Below are 15987 nucleotides of genomic sequence, written 5' to 3' on the forward strand. Positions count from 1 at the left end.
ATAGTCACTAATCCATAGTAAGCAAAAGGTGCTAGCATGTTATAATGCAAAACCTATAGAATCGATATCACCTATATTTCGCGCACCCTATCGAGTATATTATTTTATATCTAAGAAGGTCTCATTCGGGCTTTAGCAAGGCGGCCCCATACCTCTCAATGTCAGTAGGAGCAGTTCACATCAACAGCTACCAGCTCTCTCCATGCGCAGCACCAAGTGTCTACGTTCATTCCGTGTAACTCTATCTTAAACCCGCGTAGAGCCCAAAATGTTGGCATCAACATTATTTGTGTTATGTCTAATGTCTAATGTGGTGCGAGGATCAGACTTCCCAGCAACCTTGTGTTAGGTTAATCTTAGAGTGTGCAGCTCTCAGTGTGCAGACAGTTGTACCAAGTGTACGAGGCAAAGCTGATAGCATAGGAATAACATATTATTCTCAAATAAAACACCTCACCGCTTCTAGGGTGAAAGCTACAACAACAAGTACGTGTCGTGTGCAAAAACTGAAGCCGAAGGCAAAGCGGCTGTTTAAACATGTAATACACTCATGCTAACTTAACGCAATATATGTAATGAAGTATCCATATGACAGGTTTGGGTGCGGTGCCCAGGGCGGGAGGCCACCAGGAGTCGTCCCAGGCGGAGGGCGAGGATCCCAGGATGAGGACTTCCGTCTTGTCCGAGTTCAGCTTCAGGCGGCTGGTCGACATCCACTCCGCTACCTCTTTCATTCCTTCGTGAAGGTTGGCTCTGGCGGCGGCGGGGTCGTTGGTCAGGGAGAGGATCAGCTGGGTATCGTCGGCGTAGGAGATGATGTTGAGGTTGTGTTGGCGTGCGATGGCCGCGAGGGGGCTCATGTAGACGTTGAAGAGGGTTGGGCTCAGCGAGGATCCTTGAGGGACGCCGCAGATGACTTCGGTGGCCTCTGACTTGTACGGTGGTAGACGGACTCTCTGTGTTCTTCCGTCGAGGAAGGAGATGATCCATTCCAGTGCCTTCTCCTGGATTCCGACGTTGCTGAGGCGCTGCACTAGGGTGCGGTGGCAGACGGTGTCGAAGGCCTCGGAGAGGTCTAGTAGGATGAGGGCCGCTGTTTCTCCGTTGTCCATCAGGGTTCGGATGTCATCGGTGGCAGCGATGAGGGCGGTCTCGGTGCTGTGGTTGGCTCGGAAGCCAGACTGTGAGGGGTCAAGGGATCCGTTCGTCTCGAGGAAGGCGGCCAGTTGCTTGTTGACGGTCTTCTCGATGACTTTGGCTGGGAACGGGAGCAGCGAGATGGGGTGGTAATTCTTGAGTTCAGTGGGGTCCGCTGTTGGTTTCTTGAGTAGAGCGCTGAGTTCGGCATGCTTCCAGCTCTCAGGGAAGGTGGCGGTGGTGAAGGAGGTGTTGATGATGTCCCGCAGGTGGGGTGCGATGACGGCGTCGGCTTTGTTGAAGACGTGGTGAGGGCAGGGGTCGGTCGGAGATCCGGAGTGGATGGAGTTCATCATGCGGACGTTTTCTTCGGTGCAGATCGGGGTCCAGGCGCGGAGGGTGGTGGTGGGGGGCGGTGGTTCGATCGAGTTGGACGTGGCGTTCGTCGGTTGGGTGTTGAAGCTGTTGTGTATGTCCGCGATCTTGTTGTGGAAGTAGGAGGCGAGGGAGTTGCAGAGTTCTTGCGATGGGGTGATGTCGTTGTTTCCGGCGTTGGGGTTGGAGAGCTCTTTCACGATGTTGAGGAGTTCCTTGCTGTTGTGTGCGTTGTTATCCAGCCGGTCCTTGAATGCAGTTTTCTTGGTGTCGCGGATCAGTTGGTGGTGCTTCCGGGTGGCAAGCTTGAGGGTGGTCATGTTGTCCGATGTTGGCTCCCTTCTCCAGGCTTTCTCGAGGGCTCGGCAGTTCTTCTTGGAGCTCTTGAGTTCGTCGGTGAACCATGGGGCCTTCTTGCTGCCGGGTCTGCTGGGCGGGGTCCTCAGTGGGGCGAGTTCGTCCGCGCAGTTGTTGATCCACTTCATGAGGTTGTCGGCAGCCTGGCTGGGGTTCGCTGAGCTGGCGGGAGGGTGCTGGCTCAGGGAAGCGGCGAGCTGGTCGGCTGTGATCTTGCTCCAGCTTCTGCGGGCGACCTGTTGCTGGGGGTGGTGGGTCGTCGTTCTTTTGAAGGTGAAGTGGACGCAGCTGTGGTCCGTCCAGTGGAGTCCTGTGGCGTGGCTGAAGGCGATGTCTTTGCTGGATGAGAAGACGGCGTCGAGTGTGTGTCCGGCGAGGTGGGTGGGGGTGGTCACCAGTTGCTTGAGTCCGAGGTTGGCGAGGTTGTCGAGCAGGGTGGTGGTGTTGCGGTCGTTGTTGTTCTCCAGGTGGAAGTTGAGGTCCCCCAGGAGGATGTAGTCAGCGGAGGGGAGGGCATGCGGGCTGACGAAGTCGGCGATGTCCTCGCTGAATTGTGTGCGTGGTCCCGGGGGTCGGTAGATCAGGGTGCCTCTGAGGGTGGTCTTCGGGTCGGTGTGGATCTGGAAGTGTAGGTGTTCGGCGGTAGTCAGGATGTCGTCGGTGTAGGTCGTGATGCGGATGGTGTCCCTGTGGATGATGGCGATGCCTCCTCCTATCTGGTTGGCGGTGCGGTCCCTCCGGGTGATCTTGTAGCCCTCTGAGATGGCGATGGCGATGTCGGGCGCTGAAGAGGCGTTCATCCAGGTCTCCGTGAGGAAGGCAACGTCAGGAGCAGTGGTGTCGATGAGGTTCCAGAGTTCGATGGCGTGTCTGTGGACTGAGCGGGTGTTGAGCAGGATGCACTTGAGGTGGTTGCTGCTGGTGTTCGTCTTGGCGGGTGCTGGAGCGGGGCAGGTCCGGATGCAGGTGAACTTGCAGGCGGTGCAGCAGAAGGGTCCGTGGGAGCGTCTCGGGGTGGCACGGTAGCATCCCGGGACTCGTCCGTCGTTGAGTGCGATGAGGGTGGCGGCGTCGTAAGTCCGGCGGGTGGGCTGGGACCTGCGGGGGCCAGGGGTCCTGGCACTGGGCGCGGTCCAGGCGTGGACGGGCGCAGACGGGCTTACCTTTGGCGCACCTTCGGCGCTCAGTCGGCGCTCCCGCTGCGCGCGTCCGCTGCGCGGTCGCTCAGGGGGCGTCATAAGAAGGGAGCCTGGAGGGCGGGTCAGCTGGGAGGCGGGGAGCGCGTGGTCCTATCAGCAGGCGGGGGGGCGGGGTCGCGGCAAAAACCGGCGCGAAAATCGAGTCGGGCGGCCCTGCGGCGGCTGGGGCGCCGGGCTGGATCGGCGATCGAGGCGGGCGGCCCTGCGGCGGCTGGGGCGCCGGGCTGGAGGCGTCAGCAGGCAGCAGGTAGGCAGCTGGTAGGAGGCAGGCAGCAGGCAGTGAGCGTGGGGGCAACCAGGCCGAGGGCACAGTGGTCGCTGCAGAACCTGGGTCGGGGTCCCCTTAAGAAGGGAGCCTGGAGGGCGGGTCAGCTGGGAGGCGGGGAGCGCGTGGTCCTATCAGCAGGCGGGGGGGCGGGGTCGCGGCAAAAACCGGCGCGAAAATCGAGTCGGGCGGCCCTGCGGCGGCTGGGGCGCCGGGCTGGATCGGCGATCGAGGCGGGCGGCCCTGCGGCGGCTGGGGCGCCGGGCTGGAGGCGTCAGCAGGCAGCAGGTAGGCAGCTGGTAGGAGGCAGGCAGCAGGCAGTGAGCATGGGGGCAACCAGGCCGAGGGCACAGTGGTCGCTCTTGGAACTCCGAAAGCTAAGAAGCCCCGTGCATCAAGAGATGGGGGTAGCAACTGCAAGAGTACAACCACGTGACTGTACACAAGCTGGGGAAATATCAAAACCCCACCAAATACTTTTCATGAGTGCTGCTACATTGCCACAGTTCAACGTCCAAAGCGGCTGAAGAGTATTTCAACTTCATTGTGCGGTCCAGCATGCCAGCAGCTCTATCCATTGTAGAAATTATTGCTACTATGAAAGCAAATAAAGACATGCTCATCCTCAAAGACATAATTACAACGCAATCTTTGAAGAGAAATGTTTGACTCTTTGCTGATGATGTTGAATTTCAAAAATTAAAAAATGTGGAAGATGAGCTGTCCGTCACCCAAGATGGTACCATTCTGAGAGACTCGAGAATCGTCATACCTGTGACCCTGAGACATCAAATCTATGAACTGGCCCATGAAGGACATTGTGGCATTGAGGACACCAAAAGAGCCGTAGGAGATCAAGTGTAGTTCTCTCACCTAGATGAACGAGTTGAGAAAAAGCTGAAAGTGTGCCACCTTTGTAATTGTTTATCCGCCAAGGTGACGCTGCATCCATTGACAATGTCTGACCTTCTTGTTCATGCCTGGCGGAGAGTTGCAGTTGATTTATTTGGGTCTCTAGGAAATGGACATCATCTCATGGTAGTCTTTGATGAATATTAGTATTTTCCTTTGGCGAAAGAGTTGTCATCAGCAATCTATGACAAAGTAATAGAGCGGCTTGATAACATCTTTGCAGCTTGGGGTATCCCTGCTATTCTCAAATCTGACAATGGCCCACCTTTCAATAGCAAAGAATTAATGGAGTTGCTTGTTTGACTCAATGGCAAGAACCAAAAGGGTACACCTCTCTGGCCTCAAAGCCAATGGTGCTATTGAAAAATGCATGAGCACCCTCAAGAAAGTAATTCAGAGAGCATAAATAGAAGGAATCGATCTCAAACAAGCCATGTGTCAAGCCCTTCATGCCTATCAATCAACTCCTCATTCCATAACCAATAAGAGTCCTGCCACCTTGCGATTTGGGAGAGCCATTAGAACTAAAATACCACAATGGACATCGGACCAATCAATGAATCCTGATGAGGTTCATGTCAAAGAAGCTTCTCGAAAGTGCATGATGGAAACATATGCTGATCAGCACCAACGCATCCAGGAAACAATCTTTGAAAAAGGGGACTGGGTACTGGTAAAACAGAAAAGGAAATGGACACTCCTTTTGATGTCGACCCTTTGAGGGTTGTAACATGCAAAGGATACGTGGTGACAGAACATCATCCCAGAAAGTCCATCACACAGGAATTGTCATGCTTTAAACACCTACCTCGATGTTCATCAGTTCCTGATATAATGGTTTGGGCGACCCCACCTACCCATCAAGATCAAGCCTCTGAACCAATACCATCAGTTCCTGATCATGGTCCGTCAACTATCTCATAACCTCCCGATGTGGCCAAACAGTGCAAACACCTCGACGACTCACTTAGGAACAATGATGCTAATTTTGTCTATACTTTTCTTAACAAAGGAGGAGATGTAGTGTTTTGAGCTTATGCGTTCTAGGAACATTGCGGTTCTGAGCAGACTAAACAAGAATTAAGCAGTCTGCTGAGAGGTGTTAAGGTGTGGTCTTAACATTTATAATGCAATGCGGGTGTGTGGTTGTACGTTGAAGAATAAAGACTTAAATTGCAGAGCTCCGTGTTCAGCTTATTTCTTTTGCATGCTCCCGGGCTGTGGAGGACACTACAGCGTGGATTCCCAGAGTCCTAGGGAGGGGAGAACAGAAGGCCTCCTGCCATCTTTCCTCTTAGCAAGGCTATGTAACAATTAGGCAGAAAGTTCTAATTCGTACCTTATGGTGGTTAGGAGTGCCAGTTGAAGGGTGGGAGCAGAGTACAACTGTAGTAAATGTGTTCCGCCAATTTAGTCCACCAGGATTTTTGATTTTGGCTACCAAGCTTTTGGACTTTCACTACCTGAATCTCACTCATGATAAATTCACAGTAATTGAACTGAGTGTGTTGACAGCCAGTGTCTGCCTTTCAAGATAAGGCTGCTGCTTCACAGCCGCGTTAACAGGCATTGAGTTGGTTACATGTGAACAAATGACCTCACACATGTAAACATGTCTGTGGGCTGCACTTGAGAGACCACCGTCTTGCGCGTCCTGGTATTTACACACAGCTGGCCTGTTGCAGAAAGTATTCTACAATGATTAACAATGACCCGGGTTTAGACCTTATAACATGAAAGGGCATTTATAGTGTAGGAAATCAGGTTACTTGTTGAAGGGGGTGAAAACCTACTCAAGCAGCAACCACAATTCTTGTCAGGGGAAACCACAAGCAGACCCCAAATTAACCTGCTTAACCCTCAGGTAGGTTGGCACAAATCACTTAGGCTTACCTTAGAGGCAATGTTAAAAGTATTTATACAGCACTTCAAACAGTGATAATGTGAAAATATGAAACCAGAAAAATCCAACACGAATTTAGAAAAATAAAGTATATTTTAATAAATTATTTGACACCAAAATGACCAAAATCTAAATAGCAGAACTGCAGATATGCAATCAAGTGCCAACCTTTGTTATCTGGTCGTGGTAAACAGGGTCCAAGTCACAAGTTCAGGCCGACTGCAATAGAGCATGCGCCGGATACAGGACTTAGTTTAGTCTGCTGATAAAGTACCTTAGGGCCTGAGCATCAAAGTGCAAAGTCCTTGTATTGAGCTGCGTGGGTCGAAGCGGAGGAGCCATAAACGAGTAGCTTTGATGCAAGGTCCGACATCAAGATGCATCTTGCAGCTGTGGAGTCGATGAAGCCGTTGACTGGAGCTTGTGATGTGAGGTCTGGTGTCGAGAAACCGCTTGCGTCAAAGAAAGATGCATTGAGGAAAGATGCGTGTAGCTGGGTCAGTGCTTGCAAAGCCCCTGAGCAGGAGCTGTGATGCAATGTCCTGCATCAAGATTCTCTGGAATACATCAAGGAGGGCCAGTTGTTGGTGTAGAGATGCATTGTATTGGGTCTGGGTTTGCAAAGCCGCCAAACAGAGGAAGTGATGTGCCGTCCTGCGTCCAGATGTGTGGAGCTGCGTTGAAGTTGAAGAAGTCTGTAATGTCCCTGTAGCTTTGAACAGGGGGCCAGTAGACTGACCCTTTGAGAATGCTTGGAGTCAGGGGTCCACACAGGCAGGATGGATTTAGCAGGGTAGGTCACAGCAGCAGAAGAGTCCTGGTCCAGCAACAGTAGGCCTTGCTCAGCAAGCAGGTCACTAGGGCATACTTCACAGCTGGGCAGTTTTTCTTACTGTCAGAGTCCACAGGTAAAGAAGTGATGTGAAGAGTTGAGTCCGAGGGTCCACTATTTATACTTGGTGCCCGCTTTGAAGTGGGAAAAGCTTCAAAAGTCCTTCCCCTACAGAGGTGTCTGGAATGTATTTCCTCAATCCCTAGCCCCAGCTTGTCTGGGGGCAGAAAAGACTAGTGTGAACCCCTTTGTGAGTATGCTGAGGCAGAGTCTTTGTGATGCAAATGTGTGGTAGGTGACAGCTCCTCCTCATGATCCTGACAGGGATGGCCCACCCTGCCATCATCTATTACCTCTTTGTCTCACTGTCTTGGAGTAAACAAAAAACACAAAGACCAAGTTCCAGCTACCCAGGATAAGGCTGCAGGGACCAAAAGGTGGGGACTAGACAATGGGAACTTTCTAAAAGAGGAATTTTCAGAATTGTGACCTAAAATCCAACTTTACCAGATCTCTCTCCTGAACTGGAGTCGTATTTCGTGGCTGGTGCCTGCTCTACCACAGCATCTAATAAAATATCTACACCTAGCTGAAAGTCAACACTGAAGAAGCAACCTTGTGACTAAGCCATACTTGTCCAGTACTGGTGAACTGTTTTGCCACAGTGGTGAAGTACACACCCAGTGCTCAGTCATGCTGGGTGCTGATAAAAGTGCCCCAAAGCGGATGTATGACAATACAACGTATGCCTTTACCACGCATCATTTACCACGCCTGAGATATTTACAGAAAACAGGAACATGTCCTAACAGGCTCGCTGGTTACTAATAAAACAGGCTGCTCGAAGGACTTGTTTCAATTCACTGTATGGTCATTGTAAAGTGCCACATGCCACCAACTGCACTCCTAGGCGCTGAAGAGCATCTGTATAGTAAGTATTTTGTGATTTACAATACAGCATGCAGTACATCAGCAATGTCCTCCATGGTGCAAGGTGACTTGACCGCTTTGTTTCAGCTGCCCATCACTCACTCATTCTTACCCCTTTCCCCACCCCTGAGATAGTACAAAAAACAGGAACACGTCATAACGGCCTCTCTGGTAACTCATAAAGCAGGCTGCGGGAAGGGCGTGCTTCAATTCACTGGATGGTCATTGTAAAGTGCCACATGCCACCAACTGCACTCCTAGGAGCTAAAGTGCATCTGTATAGTAAGCGTTTTGTGGTTTAGAATACAGCGCACAGTACATAACCAAGCACATTGTTTGTTATGTTACAGAATTACAGGTTAAAAGCAAATGATCAGTAAGAGGCTAATTGCAAGCCGAAATAAACAAAGGCAATTTCAAAAGATAGCATCCCACCTTTGAGATGACGTTCTGGTAAATGCTGATGTCAGCACCCAAGTAAATTCACATTACAAATTGCAACCGACTAGGGGCACCAAAGAGGCACTTTTGCACGTGCACAATTTCCAAGCCCCGTGCAGACAATAAAAACAACTGTGGTTAAAAAATAATACAATACTAATACATAATACTTTAAAGTTGATATACTAAAGTTCTGCACAAATTCGATACTGTTACACAAATTAACAGGATTAATTTTATCAAGGTCAGAAAGTCCAAAGCAGAGTAAGCCAAGCCAGGAACCAGCCACGTGACCCAGTGATAATAATACAGTGGTCTAATTCATGAGTTGGCTTACCACTTTCTTGCAATGGCCTTGACATCTAGGTGGTCATTGTAAATCCAGTTCACTCACTGGAAAGGAGGTATGCTCAGTGTGGTAAATGGTTTCTATGTATTTTCCCTCTCTACCACTTTATCAGAATGTCCTGTGACATCATGGAATGTTAGAGTGCCTTACTGTGTTGAGATTGTCAGTTGGTCATTTGAGGCTGAGGAGCTAGTAGCTCTCTCCTGGTGGGGTTTCTCCTTGTAACTTCCTATCCTGTAACCTGCCACCTAACTACGTGTTAATAAAGAAGAATCTACTTCTACACCTGGACTACGCATCCTTGTTTGTGTACCACATTTTGGCGACGTTTCTTGGACTAACCTGTGCTGCGCATAAAGAGGACTGTAACTTAGCTCTAAGGAAACCAAGGACTGTTTTGGGACCCAGTCAAAATTAAAACAGAAGTAAGTTTTTATTCTTTTCTAATCGGAGAAATGCCCAGCAAACCCCACCAGTGTCCTTTTTATCTTGGACAGCCTGCACCCTGGGCGTCTGTGTTGTGAGAGAACTAACTGCTGTTTCTCTGTCATCTGGACACTGACTGTTTCCAGCCACAAGAGCCACTGTTTCAGCGGGCCTGATCAACCTGTTGTGCCTTCCGGCCTTCTTGTTTGCATTGACAGTTCGCTTTTATTACAACCACTGTGTTTTGTGTGTTTTCACACAGTGTGGGCATTTATTTTGAGGCACTATTTGTGTTTGCTCTTATGGAGGTGCCCTGGCGCTGGCAGTACACTCTCTCAAGCACAGCAACCTTCGTCTGTGAAGTCACATTTTTCTTTTATTTGTTTTTTGTGGAATTTTCCTTTGAGTGTCACTTAACCTTTTCAGTGTGCCACTGGGATTTAGCCGTTCTCGCAGTTTTAGGTATGAGTGACCGCCCCTCCATCACTTTTGTGCCGGCTTCCTTCAATTTGGAAGTTCACACGGAGCACACGTACAGCTTTGAGGGTGCGAGTGGCCGCCCCTCCTTCACTCTTGTGCCGGCATCTTTTTGTTTGAAAGTGCACACGGGGCGCATGTACAACTTTGGGGGTGTGACTGGCCCTTCGTGTTTGAATTTGAAAATGCTCACAAGCCGCGCACATCTAACCTCTTCACGAGCGGCGTCTATGACGTTTTTCTTTGTTCTTCTTGCCTTGGCTGCCCTCAGAAGTCTCGCAGCAGCAGCGCAGCAACGTGCCTTGAGCCATCCTGTGTGCGTCGTGTGGACGTACAGCCATCTTGGCTTTGCATTACCCTTGTCAGTTTGCGGCAGCTTCTTCTGCAGTTTCTCCCGCACGAGCGTTGCCAACCACGGTGTTATTTTCAATGAAGTTACAAGCGTCAGGCAGTTTCGCAGATTCGTTGGTGCCTGTTCTGGGAATGCCGGAATCACTTTGGAGTTGTTGCTTTTCACTAAGTTTCTCTTCCTCTACAATGTTGGTGCAGGGACTGTGGATGTCTCAACTTTTGACGAACTCCTGCAGCTGTCTTCTTGTTTTGGTCGGAGGTTGTCTGCACGTCACCCCTCATCGGAACTTATGGACAATTCTAACTAGGAAATCCTCGGGTGAGAAATCGCTCACCGGAGCTAAACTCATTTGTTTTTATTTTTCATATACTTTTGTTTCAACCTATTGGTATCTCAATATATAATGTGCACTGGTGTGTGTGTGTTGTGCATAATGGGTTGTTCCATCCATTTTTGGGAGGTTGTTTCTCATTTGGTGTATTTTTGTCAGTGATTGTTTTATTCTGTACCCTACCATTGGAAATTTGGGTTGGGTTCCTAAGTCAACATCTTAACCCTACGGTGTACCCTTATTTTGGGGAGGGTGTGGGGCTAGTCAATGTCTTATTTTGAAACTAGGGCGATGTTGTACCTTATGGGGTACCCTGTATATTTATAGGTCGTTGTAGTCTTGGTCTCACAGGGTGTGTTTATCCTGTGTTTCACCCTGCTTGGGCAGCTAGGGTTTTTGTGTCTAATCAATACCCCATCCATGTCATTAGGGTTAGTACTTATGGTGTACCCTTACTTAGGGGAGGTTGTGGTGCCAGTCAGTGCCTACATTTTGTTTCCTAGGGTCTTGTTGTTACCCTTTGGAGAAATTACGTTGCGCACTTTTAACGTAGTGTACCCTTTTATTAGGGGAGGTTGTCTGCATGTAACTATTTTGTTCGAAAGTTTCAAGGATTAGTATCCTTTGTGTACCCTTCTCTGGGGAAGGTGGTGTGCGTTGTCAGCGCCGCCATTAAGTGATGTTGCGTTGAACAATTTCTACATTGTTCAATTGTGTACCCTTTTGTTAGGGAAGGTGGTCTCTGTTGGTCTAAGTTGCATCACTCTTTGTGGGTAGTCGGGGTGCGTTGTCAGCGCTACTTCTAGGTGTAGTTGCGCCACTATTGTCAGTGTGTGCCTACTGTGTACTTTGTTCCAGGGGCGTAAGTTTCCTCTTGTGTACCCTTTCTTGGGGAGTTGTTTTGTCTCACAGTTTAAAGGTTGCCTTTCTTGGTGTACCCTTGAAGGGGAGGTTGTAGTGCACGTCTTGCACTAGCGATAAAGACTAGTGCCAGTCTTTATTGCAAGGCTTTTCCCTTTTTCTGTGTAGGTTGCTTGTTCATCTTATTGTGCTTACTTCCATCTGCACATATTTTGTCATTTGGTTGTTACACCCTTCTTGGTTTGCCAGGTTCGCTACCTTGTTTTATTAAGGAGGGTGGATGGGCATGTTATGTAATTTGCATTCTTGGGTTTTGTCCAACCATGACCATTTGTGCATCTTATGTATATCTTTCTACATGCCTCTTTTTATTTTCCTTTGTTTCTGCTTTCACGCTTGAGTTTCCTGCTTTTCAAATTGTCTCTTTGACTAGCTCTTGTGTCTACAGTCTCCTCTGAATTCTTCTGCTCCGTCTTAACTTCTTACTTGCTGTTGTTCGCTAACGGAAGAGGATGTGTGGTAAATGGTTTCTATGTATTTTCCCTCTCTACCACTTTATCAGAATGTCCTGTGACATCATGGAATGTTAGAGTGCCTTACTGTGTTGAGATTGTCAGTTGGTCATCTGAGGCTGAGGAGCTGGTAGCTCTCTCCTGGTGGGGTTTCTCCTTGTAACTTCCTATCCTGTAACCTGCCACCTAACTACGTGTTAATAAAGAAGAATCTACTTCTACACCTGGACTACGCATCCTTGTTTGTGTACCACACTCAGACTATATCATGTTTATGTCAAACCAGGTAGACACAACGGTGATCCACAAAACATCATGTAGTAAGAAGAGGGAATATATTTAATAAAGAATTCTTGAATTTGAATGTACGCCTGCAATGACTTCGCATTTTGATAATTATTAAATGTGATACTTCCAGCCAGTCAGTTAGCTCGGCGGGTTGAGTGCCTGCAGCAGACATGTGTGTGTAACATGCAGGTCACAAGTATGCATTACACTAAGGCAGACGGTACCTTCTGTTCTTGAGAAGTGAACAAAATAAGTATCATGATTTTACTGGGTAATTTTGGCAGCACTCATTAAAGGGTACTGACACATTTTATATTATTTTTTTAATCTCTATCAAATGTTAAATTTAATTTAGAAGGCCTTGTTCATGTATGCCAGCGCTGGGTGCTGCATCTGTCTGGGGAACACTTACCACCTGGCTCTGCAATGCTGAAACACATTGACCAAGTCAATAGCACTTGCATTGCTGAGACCGATTGGTTTTGCCAATGGTTGTTATATTTCTGCACGGTGCTGCAATATTCCTACTAGGTGAAAGAATGTTTTGTGAACAACCTATGTAACATAGGATCAGCAGAATTATGCTTGTATTTTTTAAGACAGTTTGAGTAGCTGAATATAAACATTCAATTTAAATTATACATACACGTGGCGGTAAAACGATCTGCACGAAATTATTCTGATTATACTTGGGCCCTGGTTTTTGGAGCCGTTCAATGTATATGATTAATTATTAAACTCAATCTACCTTACCTCAAAACAGCGCCATCCGCTGCTAGTTTGAGGATATTGCCTTCCTCCAGATCCAACACCAGGCCTTTTGAGCTGGAATAATTGGGTGGAAACAAACGTTAATTAACTGTAGCAGTCATGGCCAAACTCTGTCACATAACCAGTTATTTGGATCATTGCATGAGGTGGCATGTGGCAGTTACTTAGTGTAAAATGCAACTTTACAACTGGGTAACTTTAGCTATGGAGATGTACTAACCACAAATCCAGAACCACGCACCCATTGCCACTCCGTCACTTTGAAACAAGATATCACAATCAGTTTTTTTTCTCCCAAAAAGGCAGTTGCCACTTCAAAAGTACACTGTTATCCTTTTTTAAACAATGTTAGCATGTGTCAAGACAGTATAAAATTGGGACAAGCATCTCATTGGCAACCTATATAAGAAATACACGTTCAAGAACTGCTGTTGAGGGAGGTGGGAAAGTGAACATGCACTTGAAACGTATATGTTACATTGCTATTCACTAGCTCCACCTTAATCATTGTGCAAGCCCGCAAAGGGGAAAATGCAGGGGTACAAATGAACAAGAAGTAGCAACCACTTTAGGGCAACCCTCAACCCTCCTCGTAGCAAGTTTTGCATACCTTTTTGCCTCCATCTCCTGTGTGAAATCCCACCCTCTATAAATCCCTGCCCTTGCTGGGTACAGCAAAGATGACTGTACCCTCACACCCTACACAAAGTTCTGTGGCTTTGCATCAGTTTTTGGATACATTTTTATACCACACTGATGCTAGGTCTGAAGCCCAGAAACTCCAATTTCCCATGTTTATTTATTTTATTTTTATTCTTTTCTATAGCGCGAACATGACCCTGCACAGGGTATCAGAGCGCTTTACAGTAGAATATAAAACAGCATTTTTACATATTACTAGCCATTGGTGAATGAGATATAAGCAATTCCGTAATGGCAGCACCATTAAAAGTTCACAGAAAGATAACCCATCCGAAAGTTCACAGATAGATTTCCATAGAGTCTTTAGAACTTAACTGAGATAAAAACTAGTATAACATTCCAAACTTAGTACCATGGCTGCTTGTGTGAAAATTCTGCCAGCCCTGTATAATGAAATACTTGAAGTACAGTTGTAAGGATTAAGGGAGAAATTTCCTCATATAAAAAGATTTTGCTTCTTAGGTCGAGCCTAGACGTGCAAGCAATGTGAAGCATTGCTTGCCGTCTGCTCGACAACTATTGTTGCCCGTTTCTGGGAATGTAGACACGAGTCGGACGCGCGCTTTTCCAGTGTCAGTTTTGTCCGCGGGAGCGCGCTGCTGGATGCTGGCTGCTTGTAAGCAGAATAAAAAACAGAAAGGGAGGTCTCCTCTAAAATCCAATCCAGGGACGAGGAGTTAAGGAAAACCAGGAAAACAGGGTAGTCCCTCTTGTTTACTCAAGAAAAGGGGATAGTACTTGCTTATATAGTGCCACCATAACTCAAGAGATCTTTACAATTGAAGCCACTCGTAACAGTAATCACAAATTATAAAAAAGACAATTCAGATAAAATATCTCAATGATTTATTAAAAAAAATTTTTACAATATCAAACATCAAGTAACTGTGCCACAGTAGAAAGTAAAAAAAGAGTGTCAGCATCATACAGAAATGATGTACATCTCTATAATGTCCACAATACAAAATTTAAAAACAGCAAAAGATTTAAAAACAAGTTGTCGACGCAGCGTTTCGGTTTCTAAGTTGACACCTTCATCAGGACAGGGTTCTATGCAATAAAGAAACAACGAATTAACACAACATTTTCTTTGTTATCACAAACTAGATACATAAAACAACCTATTGCTATTTTTTGCAGCTTGTCCAGTTTTTCTCAAACTTCTTCTGTTATTATAGCAAAAGGGCACTTTTCTCACAAATATATTTCATTCTAATGAGAGGTACTTATTTTTAAGACACATTAACAACAGCAATCAATGACATTGTGGCGCAATAAACAGTGGCAACTAGATCTCATGAGCTACGTGGAGAGTTCTCATGGTAGATACTCCATAATACATTAGGTATCTAATGGCAATGCAAGTGTGAGAGTAGTTTTTTAGTCTATTCCTGCTGCCATTTTGATTGTGCAGCGTGGGGTTTTCTATGGACTTACTTATAAAAACGGACTCGTGTTGTCTTCGAGCCGTATCTTCCTCTAATTCAATTTGAGGGAAGAGATCCTTAGTTCATCGCAGGACCTCACATGAAATTCAAATGAATTATGACATTTATGAAGGGATCTCCTTGTGTCTGAAATCACATAAGACCTTCCATTAGAAAATCAAATGCACATTTTAATTGGATGTCATTGTATGTGCATATCCCATTTTATAAAAAATTACCTTGATAGTTTAATGGAGTTTTCGTTCTATGGAGGAAAAAGGAGCCACCGGTATATGGGACTGTTTTTTTCAAAGTTCCTTTAGAAAATTAAACAGACAGGGTATTCAAATTAGGTCCCTGATGATATGATTAGACAAAGGTATGTCAATTCCACAATCATTGCTCCATCTATCTATAGAACTCACCCCTTTCAATAAGGGACCGGCGCGAAATGCAGCACGTGACTGGATGTCGTCAGGCTCTTTTCGTTATGGAGGGTTAGTTCGTTATCACTGTTTGGGGGTTTTTTTCCGCATTCACCACCCTGAAAAAATATACAACAATGAAGGGTTTGTCAATTCCCCACTAAGCTTGTGAGTGTAATTCATTAACGGTCTCCGTGGTCGAGTATGAATATTTATGCCGTTAACCAAACTGTATAGTAGTAGTGTTAAAACATGTCGGTATTTAATTAATAAATCGGGGTTCTATAAACTGACGATGTTCATGCGTGAATAGTCGCATGCATAAGAAATACACTATAGATCATTTACATTTGGGGTTTGTATTGAATAGAAATGAGTCCCTGATTCGGCACGTCCCGGGTTTTAATTTACCAAATGCCCATCAATGCGGGTTGTGGAACTTATTGAATTTATTTTATACAAGATGGGTGCATTGAATCCCCCTACTAATTAGAAGCCAGAGCTATTAGTACTCTGTCGGGGCATGTCTCAGAGCGGCTACCTCCCCTCCAACAGCGCCACGGGACAGTAGCTACGATGTCTCCTTTCTCTCAACGGGGGTTCACGCTTACCTTGCGTCCGAGATTCGGCCTCCCTGCTCCTTTTTTCACTCCGGTTTCTTCGGGTTGCAGCTACATGGGCATACAACTCTTGTTTATTTAAGAGGTTCCACTTC

At 46.9% G+C, this 15987-nt stretch overlaps 1 protein-coding gene across 2 annotated transcripts in view; it reads right to left on the bottom strand.

Annotated features, from left to right (window-relative positions):
• The window catches only part of NT5DC1 (5'-nucleotidase domain containing 1), a 1423540-nt gene that overhangs the window by 1363363 nt on the left and 44190 nt on the right, over window positions 1-15987 (bottom strand). For both annotated transcript variants that reach the window (XM_086927341.1, XM_086927342.1), the window contains exon 3: window positions 12701-12772. In XM_086927341.1, the coding sequence (XP_086783467.1) occupies window positions 12701-12772 (72 nt within the window). The remainder of the gene's footprint in view (window positions 1-12700; window positions 12773-15987) is intronic.

The sequence above is a fragment of the Lissotriton vulgaris genome, chromosome 6, assembly GCF_964263255.1.
Source record: "Lissotriton vulgaris chromosome 6, aLisVul1.2, whole genome shotgun sequence".
Classification (NCBI taxonomy): domain Eukaryota; kingdom Metazoa; phylum Chordata; class Amphibia; order Caudata; family Salamandridae; genus Lissotriton; species Lissotriton vulgaris.